The sequence below is a fragment of the Canis lupus genome, chromosome 20 (assembly GCF_003254725.2).
Source record: "Canis lupus dingo isolate Sandy chromosome 20, ASM325472v2, whole genome shotgun sequence".
Lineage (NCBI taxonomy): Eukaryota > Metazoa > Chordata > Mammalia > Carnivora > Canidae > Canis > Canis lupus.
Genome location: NC_064262.1, coordinates 36,455,249 through 36,472,452, shown reverse-complemented (window position 1 = coordinate 36,472,452; position 17,204 = coordinate 36,455,249). Strand labels below are relative to the sequence as shown.

Sequence of the window (17,204 nt, the reverse complement as noted above, 5' to 3'; positions counted from 1 at the left end):
GCTGGGTTAGCAGTGGGAGAAACGCTTGGCTCAACATGTTCCTCCCTTCGGGGACCAAACCTAGTCAGAGTATCACATAGTCCACTCAGACAGGAGGGCCTACTGTGTCGGAGATGCACAGAGTAGGGTTCTGAAGAATGGCTGGGATTTTGATGAGTAAAGCTAAAACACACACACACACACACACACACACACACACACAAAGAAGAAAGAAGGGAAAATACAAAAGGAAAGTCTCTTGCACCTTTGGTGCTCTGTGCTCTGATGCCCACCCCAGCTCCTGCCACTGGAGCATACATCCCTCAAGAGGCCCCAGTGTCAAGTTGCCATGCCCAGAGGAACTGCAGAAGGTGGATGAGTCGGTTCTCTCGGGTTGGCGGAACTCTGGATGCATGGGAGAGTCGGAGTTATTTAAAGGAGATCCTGTGGAGTAATAGGAAAGTTGGGTGGGGTTTGTTCATTAGGGAATTGGGCTGGGGAGCAAAGAGGCAGGAGTAAAGCCCCTTCACTTTGGGGAGGCACTGGCTATGGCTGCAGTCTTGGGTTTTCAACAGTGTGCTTTAGTAAACCAGGGTGGCAGCTGAGGGGAAATGAGTAGACTTGGGACTTAGTGCTCAGAGGAGCTGGGCTCATCTCCTGGCTCTGCCCCCAAGGAATGGGATTTTGGTCGCTTAGATCCCTCTCTAAGCTCCCAAATGATGGGGATGACTGTAATGTCTGCCTTTCCAGATGGATGTGTAAGTGTCCATCTGGACAGTGCGCCATGGGATGGGTTCCTTGGCAGCTGAATCTGCATCAGTGGGGGGATAAATTTACCCTGGGGGTGTTACAGTAACTCTCCCCCTCCTGTTGAGAGTTCTGCTTAGCCTATATTTAATCTCTGCATATATTTCACTTTGGGGAACCTCTCTTAGTTCTTTGGAAATCCTGGGTTGCTTGCTTATTATCTTCATTGGCATGTGTACAGGTTTCAGTTCCACCAGTGTCTTACATGTGATATCCTTCCTCTCTGCTGTCAGTAGAAGGGGGCATTGTTGAATATCCATGAAATCTCTTATTTCTTAGCCCTCAAAATGTCAATCACCAAATGTATCTCAGGTGTTCCCTCCTCTGGGTATTGGGCCAACTGGGCCTTAATGCTGAGGAGACATCTGAGTGTGAGTGTGTGTGTGTGTGTGTGTGTGTGTGTGTGTGTGTGTGTGTCCAGGGGCTGTGGGTGGGCTCTCCGGGAGGGGTCTGACAGGAGAGGTGCACAGTTGGGCTACTTGGGCTGAGCAGGTGGTAGGGCTCACCTGGTTCTTCTGTTCACCAGGTTACTGTATAAAGCCATCGACTCAAATGGAGAGAATGTCGGCCCCGTCTACAATTACCGCGTGGAGATCTCCATCTTCTTCATCATCTACATCATCATCGTGGCTTTCTTCATGATGAACATCTTTGTGGGCTTCGTCATCGTCACATTTCAGGAGCAGGGAGAGAAAGAGTATAAGAACTGTGAGCTGGACAAAAATCAGGTTAAAGTCACACACTGTTTGGGCTTCTGTCCCTTGAGCAAGAGAGGAGTAGTGGCTTGTCTTTTGCCAGTTTCCTCCAAGCACAGAGAAGGGCATGCACCCGCTGGCTGTCCCTCGGGCTCAGGCCTTGTTTGCAGCACCCTCTCAGCCAGTTTGAGTTATTGCTGGGAAGAGTGAGCTTTCCAGACACAGAGGAGACCTTGTAATTCTGAAATCCACCCCACTCTGTGGATGAGAAGTCAAAGAATACTTAGGCCACCTTCTGTGGCTGTGACCCACTAGTGATGGCTCAGAATCTTGGTGGGGGATGTGGCCAGGGGCTGGGAAGTACCCACTGCTCCTCCCACAGTCCTTAGTGGGGGGATCGTGTCTGATCTCCTCAACCTCAGTGCTATTGACATTTTAGGCTAGGTAATTCTTTGTTGAGCTTTGTGTACTTTGTAGGATATTGGGTGGAATCCCTGGCCCTTTACCCACTCAATTCTATTAGCAATGCACTGCCCTGAATCTTGACAACCAAAAGAGTCCTCCAGACAGTGCCAAATGTCTCCTGCTTGGGAACCATTGATTTAGGAGGAAGTGTCCTATCCCACTGCAGGGAGAGTCACTCACTTTAAACCTAGGTCTAAGATTATACTGGTGTCACTCTCATTAGTTACTGTCTTGTTCGAACCAATCTAATAGCAGCGGGGGGGCCCTCTGCTCTGATTGCATGATGATGTGAGGGAGTCAGGAGAATTCCTCCTCTCTGGGCTTGCTCCCTTCTTTCTAGATTGAGGGCTCCCAGGAGTCCCTGCTAGAGGTCCCTTCCAGATGTGAGAGGGAGAGTATGCTCTGGAAGTTCCCCCGGGCCCTGGTTCGATAGCACCCCTGTTTGATGATGTAAGGAGTAGGGATCATCTGCCAACCTGGGCTTCCTGAAGGGAAGTGGCTGTAATGAGGCAGTCTGTCTTGGGCTGCAGCTGTGCCCCCTGGGGAAGTGAGGACAAAACCAGCTGGGTTTGTAGAAAGATGTTGCTTTGAGCTGTCAGAGCATCCCTTCAGATCCTGTCAGTGACGGTCAGCGGGACGCCTGACACAGCTCTTCTTCATCCCCTGTTATCTCCACCTCCCAGCCCACGGAAGAATAGCAGGGCAAAGCCAGGCTGGCCAGGTAGCAGAACCAGAGCTACCATTGTGTCACCTCTTGAGGTCCAGAACAGATTTGAATTAGGGGTCACTGGAGTCAGTGTGTGAGGTTACAGCAGGGCCAGATCCTAGACAGAGGGAACCTGTCTGAAGTCAGAAGCCAAGGTCAAAGCAAGAGAATGGGAGTAGGTCTGGATCTAGGAACAAGTGGCACCTTAAGCTGAGCCAAAGGGGTTGGAGGCTCCCTCTGGGCTGCAAAGGGTGGACCAGTCTCAGCCCCAGAATGAGTGGGAAGGACAGTTCTCTGGCCATCATTACTACCATGTCCTGGGGATTCTGAGATGAACATGACAAGCTCCTGAGTTTCAGAAGGTCCCAGGTAAACACACAGCTACTTCACTAGCAGACTCACGTGGTTAGTATGGTCTGACTGAGCTGTCTCGTGTGGCTCCAGTCTCAGGGAGTGAGCTCAGCCCCTGGGGTTCTGGAGGATTTCTGTGCCTCTTGTTACCTGGCTTCCTTTCCTCGAGGTGGCATGGGCAGAAGGGCAGGCATAACGCATGGGCATAGAGGAAGGGCAGGGACAAGGCCTGCATCAGGCCTCACTCCTCTACTGCCCACAGGACCTCAGGCAAGCCACTGCCCAGGCTAGACCTCTGCTTTAATGAGGAAAATGGAAGCAAACTGAGTGCTCCATTCACCCACACCCCAGGTTGCTTTGAGGAGCTGATGAGGTGGCGGAGCTGGTATGGCCAGTGATGTGACGTGGTGTGGTGCTGGTGGGGGTCGCTGTCGTGGCTTCCGCTGGTTCACAGCCCTTCACAGTGGATGTGCGTTCAGAGCAGACGAGACCTGTGTCGTCCTCCCATGGATATGCTCAGGACTCCTCCTTGCTCTTTTCTGCCGTTGCAGCGTCAGTGTGTTGAATACGCCTTGAAAGCACGTCCCTTGCGGAGATACATCCCCAAAAACCCCTACCAGTACAAGTTCTGGTACGTGGTGAACTCCTCGCCTTTCGAATACATGATGTTTGTCCTCATCATGCTCAACACACTCTGCTTGGCCATGCAGGTAAAAATGGAGACAGCCGTGGGGATCACGTCTGGGCCTTCTGCACAGCCCCCTGCCCCAAATTCTGAGGGCGGAATGCCGCCCCCTCACAAGAGAATGGGTTTGATTTTCTGATGAGTCTGGGCTGTAGTTTGGCCAGAGTCCCAATCTGGCTAACAGTTCTCACGGTAGGCGTTTAAGATGGTTCTTTTATTTAAAAGACTGTATGGTGTGACCATAAGTAACATTCTCATGGAGCCTCAACCTGGGATCTGACTCGATAAACACTTACTGTAGGCCTCCTGAGGCCAGGGAGCATTTAAGAACTAAAGTCTTGTCTGTCTGGAGTGGGGTAGACAGGTATTGCAATCCTGCCTTTACTCCTGACCCGCTGGCCAATCTTGGTAGGGTAACTTAAATCCCCTGAGCCTTGCTTTCTTCTTTGGCAAAATGGGAACTCAGTCATACCTATGTCAGAGATAAGATTTTCATGTCAGGCACTCGGCCTGTCAGAGCAAACACCCAATGTTGAAAAACAAAACATAAGTCACACTCCTGTCTTCACAGAGCACTTAGAATGGTGGTGGGGAATCTTCCGGTTTATGGAGTAGAGTTTGGCCCCCCTTTTGGGGGCAAGACATGTAACTCCCTTCAGTTGGCCAAGTTGGTATTAACAGTGAACATTTCCAGCAGTTACACTGTCAAGTAGATATTACTGTAGGACAGAAGCAAAGGCCAAGGTTTAGATCCATTCTCTGCACTGATTTTAAGAAGTTAAGCAAAACAACCCAACTCCCAGTGCTGTCTGGAAAATGGGTCTAAAAGCCACCAGGGATACGTTCTCTGGCATGTTTTTTTTAATTTAAGAATTCTTGATGAATGGAAAGGGCCACATGTTGATGTAGAGAAAAAGTGTGAGGTCAAGATAATACTACCTTTTCTTGAATGTGGACCTGGATGGCATCAAATTTATCCCCAACCAAATCCTGCCTTTAGTCATAGACATTTTGGGTGGGTTCTGCCTTGGACCTGGGTCAAGGCCCTGAATATAAACCCTGCGGGGAGGAAGGGTGGGTTCCCTTCATCCTGAGCAGAGGAAATAGATGTCTTTCCCCTTCATCTTCCAATCATCCTCATTCTGTCAAGGTCCCCCTGTGCTTTGTGGTGAGTTAACCATGTGCCGTTGGAACCACTGGAGGTTGCCTCCATGTCCAAGCAGAGGGTGGATGCCTGCAGGGAGCAGGGGACTGGGGAGCCTCCTTTAGTGAGGCTGGCTGGACCAGGCCTCTGAGAACTGTGCCTCTGTCTTCGTCCGCAGCACTACGAGCAGTCCAAGATGTTCAATGACGCCATGGACATTCTGAACATGGTCTTCACTGGGGTGTTCACTGTCGAGATGGTTTTGAAAGTCATCGCATTTAAACCTAAGGTGAGTCTCTGAACCCACTTCTCTAAGGCTGTTGCTGAATCACCCCCAGAGAAGCACACGCTTCCTGTTCATCTTGTGTTACTGAGTTATGCTGAATTGTTCTGGCCAATAACTGGGTTATCACCTGAGAACGTTAATATCTGATTAGGGCATCTGTGTATATAAGGGAAAACAAAACTACAAAATCTCATAAAAATAATTCTGAGAAAAAGAAGGGGGGACAGAGTTGGGAACTTGTAGAATGGAGACTTTTGAACCGGGTTTTCTGTCTCTAGAATAGCACATCGTGCTGTCTCAGAGAAACCTGCTTCATTGCTCGAGCATTAGACAAACTGTTCTAACAGAACCCATCAGACAGAATTCAGCCTTGATTTTACTCTTAGGTTTCCAGGAGAAAGACTTTGGGTTTATTTGGTCTTGGTCTACAGCTTTTTCACCTTTTTATGGAAAGTTCTACCAATTGGAGATCTCTTACCATTTATTTGACTTAGAAAAATGTCACTGACTTTAAGACAAAACAAGACCTGAGATTTTTAAACACTGTTGGACTAGTCAGCGTATCGGGTTGCCTTTGGGGAGGGAGTGGCCCCGGTCCCAGTTCCCACAGTTGTCGATGTCTGTGGTCCAAGAGGCTTGACAGAGCAATGTCAAAGAGCATACACAATCTTGGATCCAAATCCGTGCTCCCCACTTGCTAACGAGAGTGATCTCCTTAAAGGCTCTGTGCTTCACTTTCCTCACCCGTAAAATGAGGACAGTTTATGGCCTGTTTCCCAAGGTGGTTGTGAGGGGTAAAGGCCTGTTTCACAAGGTGGTTGTGAGGGGTAAAGAATCACTATCTGTGCCATGCTTAGAAAAGTGCCTGGCATGTAGTAACATGCTGCGGACACATCAGTACTGTTATGTGACCACCACCACCATCATCGTCAAGTCACGGTGCCTCCTCATTCTAAAACTGTAGACAGAGGAGCAAATCCTGACTGAGCTGTGGGACATTTGACCCTCAGCTTTTTGCTAGCAAAGCCCCCCAACCATCAGTATGAGGCAGTGACAGGATCTGGGGACCCCGTTGTTGGTTCATCTGTGCGTAAGGCATCTGACAACACTGGTTTTACTGAGACTTGGATTATGATATGATGGTTTCGCATACTCCATATTTACATGGAATTCTAATCCAAAACTGTTCCTTTCTTTAATTTGAATTAATCTTTATGCAATCTTTATCAGATCTTTGTGGACCAAAAAGAAAGGACACTTGTAAGTGATCACTTGGGGTGATTGCAGTGGGGTCACATTTGGCACCTTACGCATGGCCAGATGTTATTTACTGTGACTTGTCCATATCTACCTACATAAACATCTCCTCCTTTTCCAAGTTCATCTTAATTTCCTTTGAAATTTTTGGTTTGCTTCCCTATCACCTTTACTTCTTTGAACAATATTTGTCTGGATTGATGAAAAAGGTTGCCAAGTAAGAACATCAAAAAAGAGACAACATGGAACGTATCCACGGACCATTTCTAGATCTCCTTGCCATGTCTTCCCTTGCCTGGTGATTAAGTTCTGAAGTGCTTCAGAGCTTGCTCTGGGCTGAAGGGAAGACACACCTGCCCACGGCATGTGTGCATGAGAGAGAGCGTGTGTGTATCTGTGTGTGAACGCGCACCCACTAGCAGGCCAGAGCACCAAAGGGCTCGTACACCCCTCTGCCCAGTAAACCACTGATATCAAATCTGGGAGGAGGGTTTGGTGGCATGTGATCACACTGATCACACTGGTGATATCAGGAGGGAAATGAGTAGCTACTTTTTAATCAGTACTGATTAATCAGAGTGATTAAAATGAGTGATTTCCGCTAGAAATTGTGCTGCTTTGTCGTTTTGCCCAGCAAGATATTTCCATAGCATAAAACAGCAATAGGACCATCTCTGTACTTGAGGAGCACTGTCTCTGCATTCACTGAAGCCAAGAAGACAGACTTTATGTTGAGGAGTAAGAATCAGTTCACCAAGAAACAAAGCCCTTAAAATGCTCCCTGACTTTCCTTGTTTTTCTTTTCTGGGTTCACAAAGCAAGCCTAAGTGAGTAGGCTTTCCCTGAGAAGTCGACAAGGCCCCTCCTGGCTCATCAGAGGGGCAGTCAGGCTGTAGAGGCTGTGAGGGAAGAATCTTCCAGGAGATGGCTGTAGGGGAGCCCCTAACCCATGGGTCTCATCAAGAAAAGCCTTTGTCTCTGTAAGGAATTTGTTATAGGGCCCCATGGGGCAGTGTTACCCACAACGAGGGGCACATCTTCTAGGAAAACTTGCCAGCATCTGTCAGGAGAGAGATGGTTGCAGCTGTTCTGGGATGCAGGTACAGAAAGTGAAGTTGACAAGACCCTTCCTGATGGACAAGAAGGGACTGTGAGGAGAATGGGTTAAAAGAAGGCGCGTGGGGAGGGGGGTGTGGTTTGGAAACCTGACCATGGGGACTTCTGTATTCAAGAGTCTGCTGGAGAGGTAGGGCCTCCCAAGAGCACACATTTAGGAAGAAGTGGTTTAAGGACTTGGCAGGTCAGGTCATCCTGCCTCCATAAGCAGGGAGGGCTGAGGTGGAGAGGCAGAGGCAAGAAGCCCAGAGTCGGGGAGGCAGGCTCACGGCCTGGGAAGACCTCTTCTGAGCATTGGTTCTAGGGAAGAGTGCAAGGTGGCAAGAAGCCAAAGAGCAGAATTAGGAGAAAGCAAGAAGGCTGTTGTTATATCTGCTCCCTAAGGGAAAAGCCACCATCTGGCATTGACCTTGCACACTCTGGATCGTGCTTTTGACTTGAAAGTGACTGTGCCATCCTAAGCTTTTATTTATTTATTTTTTTAAAGCAACACAGTTCATTTTTTTTTTTTTTTTTTTTTTTTTAATGATAGGCACACAGTGAGAGAGAGAGGCAGATACATAGGCAGAGGGAGAAGCAGGCTCCATGCACCGGGAGCCCGATGTGGGATTCGATCCCGGGTCTCCAGGATCGTGCCCTGGGCCAAAGGCAGGCGCTAAACCGCTGCGCCACCCAGGGATCCCCCATCCTTAGCTTTTAAAAGGGAGGTCATGATTTAAGTAGGATAAGCCCACTTCCCTGGCTTCTCCCTCCAGTACTCCCAGGGAAAGCACTGGACTTTTCCCGTGAATTCTTTTGCTCCAAGGAGGGGAGAGTGAAGAAGGAGGACCTTCCTGCTTCTGCAGGAAGAAAGAGCACGTCCTGTTTGTTGAAGCTCCCTCTTTGTACTTCCAGATGTCACCTGCCTTGGTCCAGCATGTATCTGAGGCCAGATTAGCTGCCTTGGCCACAGGCTTTTCCCTCAAAGAGCCATACTTTGTTCCCAGTCTGCATTTTGATCTTGGTTCTACCTCAAAAATGTCTAATTTATGATCCTGGCCACTTGGGCTTGCAAAAAGTAAAGGGTAGTTGGGTTTGGGGAGAGAAGAGAGTATTTTGGTGCTGTTCTCATACTTCCATGCAGAGCTGCTACACAGTGGAAACTGGCATCCAGTGCCACCAGCCTCCTAGGGTGGCATTCCCTGCCCCAGGGCTCCTGGCAAGAGTAAGAGCTCTTAACAAAGCCTCAGCAATCTTTTTAGAGGACATCCTCCACCTCCTAGAAAGAAGAGTTGATAGTCTTTTCAGCTCTTTAGTGACCACATCTATTTTAGGTGATTTATTTTAATGCCAAATAATACTTGAGACCAAACATTCTTCTCCTTGGTGAGAACTTTGCACCAGTCCTTCTGGGCTCCGCCAGACTTTGATGTCACGGTTTCTCCGGTGCTCTCCTGGTCCCCTTCTCACCTGGTAATTACATGCAGACCACCTCCATCTCATCCAGACCTCTCTAGCCCCTCCTTTGGCTGGACTGTTAAATCTTCCCCATCCCCTCTCTGCTTATCTTCCACAATGAAACTCGGGTACCAGCCACCTATTGCCTGAGGGGGCAAAAACATTAGAATTTTCTTAGTCTCATATTCAAAGTCCTCTACCAAACCCTGGTCGATTTGCACTTCTTTCTTGTTTCCAGTTGCTTCCCCTATTGTTCCTTCTATGCTCCCTAACCCCAGCTGTTAACAAGCTAGACCTTTCCATGGCACGTGTTTCTGTATCTGGAAGTCCTCCTTTTGCCTTGTTATTTCCTAAGGCCTGTCTGAAATGTGGGTTCCTCTATGACATCCTCCCCACCAGCTCAGCCAAAGTCTGTTCTTCCCTTCACCTGTGTGTCTACTAGATGCTTACTGGGCGATGTCATTATCAGTACATCTCTGGGTCTCTCTAGTAGCTGCTGAGCAGCTGCTTGAGGTCACAGGCTGGGTCTCCTGCATTTCACACAATGCTTGCTCCTTGCTGGCCACTATTTAAGGATGGGTGGATTGAAGAAAGGCATGAATGGGGGAGCCTGTAAGTGCAGCCTCTTGGCATCAGATGGTATGCAGGGTATTTCCTGTCACAGAGTATTTGATTGGAGTAGAGTGGCCAAATGTGAATGTTTTCCTGTAAGCCCCTACTTGATCTCTGGAAAGGCTTGTGCTAGTTAGAAAGCTGTCATATGGTATCTACCAAAATCTGGTACTGTGGGTCGTGTCCTAGGTCCAGGACTGCCCACACAGTCCCTGGCAGAAATTGCTGAGTGACCTGGCTACCATGGTAAACCACAAAAGCAGGTGATTTGTGTGGGCTCCTTCATATCTGCAGGTGAGAGGGACTCCAGGCAGCAAAATGAACCCAGATTTGGGCTGCTTCTCGTTTCTGTTCCGCAAACATTACCTCCGCTACGTATGCCATGGCTGTGCACTCTATCCTGGCTAGAGGTTCCAGCTCTGCGTCCAAGAGCCCACAGGAGATGGGCACTGACAATCAGAATTCTTGGAAATCTTGAAAGTCCCAGGCCCTAATGCCCATATTAGTCTGCTTTATGATTTACTATTTGAATCAGACATGTTTCTGAATAATAGGTATTATGGCATGTGGCTGACTTGCTTGGTCTTTTCAAGCTAGTAGGACTGGATAAAAAATAGAGTTGACTCTGGCTGAGTGCTAGGGACTGCTGGTTCCACTCGAGGGGCCCTGGCTTCGGCATTCAGCAGCAGGAGAACCTGTCACTTTTGGCCAAAAGAAGAGGGCACAGGGATGGGCGCCCTGCCAGCAGCCCTGTCTCATCTTCTGGTTACCCAGACAGCACGGTGACTTTGGTGGGAGAGGATGGGGGACTGAGTTGCGTTCAATCGACAGTTATTTGATTACATAGGAGGCCCCTAAGAAAGGAATCAGAATTGGGGAGAAAAAGATCCTGGCATTTTCTGCCTCTGCTGGCCCCCTAGCACAGCCACCTTGTCCAAGCTTATGATTCCAGCCACCTGCATCAGCACAAGCCTCCTGCTGCCTGGATAAGGGGTATGTACGTTCAGTCCAGAAGTTCTTTAGGACTTGAGCACAATTGTGTGCATGTGAGGGATCTTCTTAAGAGAGTTGACAAGACTGTCAAAATGTTCTAGGACCCCAAATGGTAAGCCCCTGTTGCCCTGGTTTAAGGTGATCTTATGTATCACAGTGGACCAGAATGGGCCAACTGGAGGATAGTGTGTAGGCCAGTGGAAATGATTCAGAGGTAAGTACTGATAATTGTAGAAAAGCAGGGAAGGAGCTGTTCAGAATCAAGTCGAAAGAATGTGGGCAGATGGTGGCCTTGGCCTCAGGTGAACAGCCAACTGTAGCAGGAGGAGCAGTGTGTGGGGTGCAGCTATGAACGGGGGTGGGCTGTGTGCCCAGACAGGAGATGGGGAGAACTTAAGGTCTTCAGTTGCTCTGTACCCTGGAGGCCCGATTGTTACTGGGACCCAGCAGTAAGGCATCCGCTCCTCTCTGGGGAGATGGGAATGATCACCATAGTCTCCTTAGCTTTGGAGATGCTGTTAAATCCAGAAAACGAAGGACAGGCTCTGGCCCTCAGAGTAGTCTGCTGGTCAGATGCCTGTTACCTATTCACACAGTGTAAATAAGGGAACCCGGCACTCTGACAACCCTGGCACCCCCAGGGCAGTGCTCAGCACCCCGACCCAGCTGACTTTTGTGTTCGGAGGTCTTCCTCTGTGAAGGAAGCATTATGTTCCTTTGGATCTGGGGTCCAAGTGCAAGCTCTTTGTCTCCTGGCTAGCCGGTGTGGCCAGCATGCACAGTGGCACTAGTCTAGTCCTCAGAGCAGCTGGCCTTGCCCCAGTCTGCCAGCTAAGAGTCAGAGAGCATTGGGAAGAAAAGCTAGAAGGTACAAAATGTGATGTTCGTTAAGATTTGCCCCATTAGACTTGTGTACACAGGTTGGCAGGGTTGGTGCAGGCACACTCCCTTTGTTTACTTGTTGGAGGCCTGAGGTGAGGGGTCTGGGAGGATGGCAGTCAGCGAGCTAGATTGTGACAGGAGGGAAAGAGGGAGGTGAGAAGTGGGTGAGAGGTCATGGAAGCTGGGTGGGAAAATCTTACATTATTTAAGATGAAGTCTTTAAAAGTCCAAACCATCAATTAGTGTCAGAGCTCCTCCATAATTGTACTTGGAGTGATCAACAGTGACTAGAACAAACATCTCTACTCCAGTCATTAGGATGGCCAACACATAGACATTTTCTCTTGTGTCATCAAAGGCTGGGGCTCTGCAGTGGCTTTCTTGGGGCCTGCATGTGATCACAAGTTCATGGGACCTGACACTTCAAGTACCTTCCCCTCTGGTTTTCTTCATCCTCACTAAGTGTACCCAGTTGTAACCATGCTTGGCCCCTTTTTATGTAATTCAGACCTGAATGGTTTTTTTATTTCCAAAACACGTTCTGACTTTTTGAAAAGGCACAGTTGACTTTCAGACAGAGTTGTCAACCTTGCAATCAGAAGCCTTTGTGTGCAGCGCCCATCCCCACCCCTCTGACCAAGGGCTTCCAGGATGTGTCAGGAGACAGCAGGCAGTAACTCAGCCATCTACTGTGCTGAGCCCATAAGAGGGTATGTAAAATGTATGCCACGTACATATACACGGATTTATAAGTCACAATCATAGGGACATTGTGCCTTTATGCTTGTTGCAAGACATGAAGATCTGAATGATGGTAGGATGCTAGGTCAGTGGGTGAAAGAGACATTGCAGTGTGGGGGGCAATGGGTTCAAGGCTCTGGGGTAGATAGCGAGGCTCGTTGAGGAGGGGACAGAAGAGTGAGTATGGTACTCATCCCCAGACAGATTTCAGTGGGATAGACCTGAAGACAAAGTCCCCAAATCCAGTGATGAGGACATATGAGAGGGGCAGAGCAGACATCAGGAGGATCTGAAAAGGTCCCTACAAGGAGCCAGCATTTGGTCTGACCTCAAAGGAAGAAGTGGATTTGAGCAGACAGAGTTAGGGATGGGGAGGCTGGGATTGCAGTGGCAGCAGGAAGGGTGTATGTGCACGTGGTAAGAACCTGCTGGTGTTCTGAGGGATGATGAGGAACCCTCCTAGCCTGGAGGGTAGTGTGGGAAGGGAGGAGGAGGAGGGCTGGGGTACAAGGAGGATTCTCTCCAGGCCAATGGGAGCCTTAGCACATCATCACCCTTGACTGCTTTTCCTTTGTAAGACCTGTGTTTTCCTACACAGCCCACCCTTCCCCATAGACTGGAGTGAGTGTCCCACCCCCACCCCCACACATGGGGCAACTCTGTGCCCTGGACTGCGTGCATCACTGTGCCTCTGTCCCGGTGAACCCAAGGACTCTGTGAGGACACAGCACACCTTTCGTAATTCTTGCACTGGTGAGGGGGAGCAGGAGGCTTACTGGTTAGTTTTCAGAGCACAGAAGGAGGGTGGTGGGAAATGCCTGGTCACAGTGCTCTTTAACTGGGAGAAGAGAACTATGGAAAGGAGTAGGGGAGGGCCTGCTGACCCTTCTGTGTAAGGGTTGCAGACTTAGATGAGTCGCACGCCCTCCTGTGAGGGTTTGAAGTTGTCACCCGGGTGCAAGGGCGGGCTTTTCAGATGCCCCCCCCCGCCCCCGCCCTGCAGAAGCTCTGCTTGGTGTGGTGCCTCCCAGGGCCTTGGGTCTGCGCTGTGCGTGAGTGCGTGCATGCGTGTGCGTGCGCCTGTGTGCGTGCCCTCTCTCACACATGCAGGTGCTCCCCAGCCTGCGTCCCTTTCCGCCGGTGGACAGCACCGTTGCCTCCCTCTTTGGCTCTCCCACCCCACCCGGTTGCCATGGGTGCTGCGGGGCCTCCCATACGTCCCCGTATGATCCGTGTGGCGTTTCGTTCCTACGTGCTCATAAACGTCTGCCCCCTGCCTGCTCTGTCCAGGGGTATTTTAGTGACGCCTGGAACACGTTTGACTCCCTCATCGTAATCGGCAGCATTATAGACGTGGCCCTCAGCGAAGCCGACGTGAGTATGCGCCCGCCGTGGCTGCCCGCCTCGTGTCCTCTCTGTCTGTGCGCTCTGCTCCCTGCCCCACACTGGCATCACCTGGACAAGTCACAGGCCCCAACTTCACTTGACCTGAAACCAGGAATCTCCCACCGAGAGCTGTGGACCAGAGGCTTGTGAGGGGAGAGCTTGATCCCAGGCCTTTTCAGACACAGAGCACCTTCCGGAGGGCTGACTCAGGCAGCATGTCCCGAGACACTGGCAGGCAGGGCACAACAGGCGTCTCTCATGGTCTTTATTTGCCGTGTCAGCAGCAACACCCAAAGTGAAGTACCTGTTAACATGTTTGTTGTAGGGTAATTTTTTTTTTTTTCAAGGAGCCGGGTAGCATAATGCTAGAATGTTCCCTTTTTATAACACTGTCCTTTTCTTCTTTTTTCCTGTTGTGCTTCCTCTCCTCTGTGGCTTCTGAATGCTTGCCCTAACAGCACTATTTCACTGATGCATGGAACACTTTTGATGCCTTAATTGTTGTTGGTAGCGTCGTTGATATTGCTATAACTGAAGTGAATGTAAGTAGCCAACTTTGTGTCCTGTGACGTGATTGTTTTTGTTAAGTCTGACACTCAGGAGCCTAGAAACCTTACCCATGGGTCTCTCTCTACACTTAAGAAATTCGGGTATACATTTGGTGTGAAAAGACGAAGAGCGTTTTGTAGCCTCCCCTCCCCCTGCCTCACCCCCTTCCCCTAAAAGAGAGCAGAGAAGCGAATGTAGAATGGCCGTTTTGGAACTAAACATGATTTGAAAAAGAAGTTCTTGGGAACACGTGAAGGGCCGGGAGTTAATTTATGTGAGTATATGAACATAATCACTCACTGGCTATGTGACATTGGCCGGGCACCTGACTGCTCTGTGCCTCAGTTTTTCCAGCTGCAAAATGGAGTTCATAGCACGTGCCCTGGCACTCACGATGGTTCTGTGAAGGCACAGGGGGGAAACTTCACAGCCAGGCCATGAACACGTGGCCGCTGCTGCTGTCCTCACCTGTATCTTGTGCACCTGCCGAGTCTGACCGGTGACACTGGGGAATACCCACCCTGTCTTGGCACCCAAAACAATGGTGACCTCATGGACCAGGAGAATGAGGGCTTAGGACATATGGGGAGAGTGTGTCCATTCTCCTCTGTTGCACTCGATTGAACCCTTTAATAAGGAAACAAGTGCAGTAGCAGCATGGTAGGTGGAGTGACCCCCCACCCCCACCCTTCCAGAAGCATCGTGAGAACCTTCCTTCAAAATTAAGAGGCTCCAGAAAAGGGAGCACTGCCTCCTGCCCACAGTTCTTGGACCTAACTCATGCCTAAACCAGGAAGGGCCAGAGGGAGGCAGAAATGGCCCTGCTTACCTGGTCTGTTCCCAGTTTGTCAGCAAGTCTTAGTGGGTGTCCCGTGTATGTGCCCCAGTGTGTAGAGCCCGCTGTGGGGATGAATGGAGCATGGGGTGGGACTGCTGTGTGGTGTTGGCTTTCTGCTCCATGTGGCCAGCCCCCTCCTCCCCCACCCCCGGCTGGGGAAGGGGCCTCCTTGCTCTGCCTGGCTGACATCTGCAGGATTATGTGGCCCATCCTGGTGTCCAGACAGCCTGTATCAAATAAGGATGCTGTGATCCCTCTTTATGCCACTGCTTTGGGTCCAATCTAAGCCTGGAGCACAGAACAGTGGGACAGCCACTGGCCCAGCACTCCTAAGACCTGAGAGTTCTGGTCCTGGTTCAGAAGTGACTTACTGGATCCGGGGCCTCACGTCCCCACCACGGATCACCTGGGGTGAATGATATCTGCCCTCCCTGCCTCATAAGTATGTCAGGATGATAAAATGATATAGATATTTGTGAAAATACTTGCTACAAAAACTTGAAAGTATTAGGGACACATAAGGCTATTATTCCAAGTATAGATTTTCCATGGACTAATAAGTGGAATGGACTGTAAGATAGTGTCCACCCAAATCCATGCCATGACAAGGTACTAATGTATTTTCCTAGACCCAGGAAGATACCTCCCCCAACCTTTATGAGCCCAGATTTATGTAAATTCTACTTTATGGGAAATATTCCATAACTCAGCTATAAAATTGTCATTCATAATGTGTAAATTATGCTTGGTTATAAAATAATCTGATGCTAATGGCAAAACAGCAGGACCCTAACTGGGCTGCCATGGGCTCTCTCCTGAGTTTATGACCAGACATCTGCCTGCTTAGCCATCGCCCAGTGTAAAGCACTTACAACCTTTGTCAAAGTCTGCTTACCTGAAAGTTCTGGAACAGACAGACCCTGATGGAAGTCAGGGATGGTCTACATTGGAAATGAAAATAGAAGAAAGTGAAGTTTCAGCAGGTTTCCCTGGAGTGCTTCGTGCTGAGAGTGATGCGCAGGCAGTGGGCGTAGATGCTTGGTTTCTGGGTACCAGGATGTGGCCAGGGTTTGTTCACTGAGCCGACAAGCCAGCTCTCCAATGCCTCATCCCCACCTCTGGCTGGCAGGGTGTGGCACTGGTGCCCTCAGTTGACAGCACGCGCCCAGCTTCCCGGCTGCCCCTCCATATGCTGGGGGCAGAAGCACACTGTGCCCGTCCCCTCCGGCCCAGCCTTGCTCATCAGTGCCTCAGACATACCCTGCTTCATGTTTCATCCGTCAGGAAAGCTGCAGAGGTACAAAAACCCACACTGAACCTTTCTAGTTACCATTTGACTTTGAGGCTTCTGCACAAAACAGGCTTTCATTAGGCCCATTTCTGACATCCAGTCAGATTTTCAAAATCACACTGGTGACCGTTCTCATGCCATTTTCTAGTCAGTGACTTTTCCCCTGGTTAGATAAAGCCTGAGACAAAGGCTCCCTCGGCTGGTGGCAAAGCCAGCTGTCCGCCCCGGGGCGGGTACAACCCCTTGAGGGGTTTCAGCAGTTCTGGGCTGGGCCGCAGTGTGGGATGAATGCTCAAAGCCACCTTCTCATTTATTCAGTCTCTCAACACATGTGTCCCAGGCACATATAGTTCGCAGGCCGTGGCGCAAAGATGAAAGAGACTGGATGTCCTTCACCTCTGATGGTATAGCTGTTAATGGTGGGGCTGTTAGCTCCTCCAGCCCTCTCTCCCACACGTGCCAAGTTCCCTAGAGGAGCAACGCACATCTTGTCCCTTGCTGGCCCTATTCCCCAAGCTCCTGGGTCAGCTCAGCTTGAACACCCTTCGTCCATGTTGGCTGTTTTTAGCTGTGATAAGTCATCATTTTTTGCAATATTTAACTTGCTGTGCTCTCTCCCCCAACCTCTGTTGATCTTTCTTTTCTGTTGCCTAATTGATTTTCATGTTGGTTTTATTTTTAGAAAATTGTAGCGGCAAGTATATATAAACATATATACGGTGATGTCGTTGTTAAAGCAAAAGCACTTTAAAGACTGTATACTTGTTTGTGGCTTCCCCACCTTTGGTTTTCACTGAGTTTCACAGGGTGTGCTATTTATGGGTCATGGTCATCTAAATTGTTTCCCATCCGCTGGATCCCAGTCTCCACCTGGAGTCTGGGCCAGGGCCATCCTGGCCATCTTGGTCAGTCACACTTGGCTGTGTGGCTTGCCAACAGTCTTCAAGAATGATTGATCTGGCCTGCAAGTGAGAAATCTAGCTT

At 49.7% G+C, this 17,204-nt stretch overlaps 1 protein-coding gene across 19 annotated transcripts in view; it reads left to right on the top strand.

Moving 5' to 3' along the window:
• CACNA1D (calcium voltage-gated channel subunit alpha1 D) overlaps window positions 1-17,204 on the top strand; it is a 302,856-nt gene that overhangs the window by 237,076 nt on the left and 48,576 nt on the right. For 9 of the 19 annotated variants that reach the window (XM_025456187.3, XM_025456181.3, XM_025456178.3 and 6 more), the window contains 5 exons: window positions 1,313-1,514; window positions 3,555-3,713; window positions 5,011-5,121; window positions 13,447-13,530; window positions 14,001-14,084. In XM_025456187.3, coding sequence (XP_025311972.3) covers window positions 1,313-1,514; window positions 3,555-3,713; window positions 5,011-5,121; window positions 13,447-13,530; window positions 14,001-14,084 — 640 coding nt within the window. The remainder of the gene's footprint in view (window positions 1-1,312; window positions 1,515-3,554; window positions 3,714-5,010; window positions 5,122-13,446; window positions 13,531-14,000; window positions 14,085-17,204) is intronic. The other 10 variants (XM_025456188.3, XM_025456184.3, XM_025456190.3 and 7 more) reach the window with 3 other exon arrangements.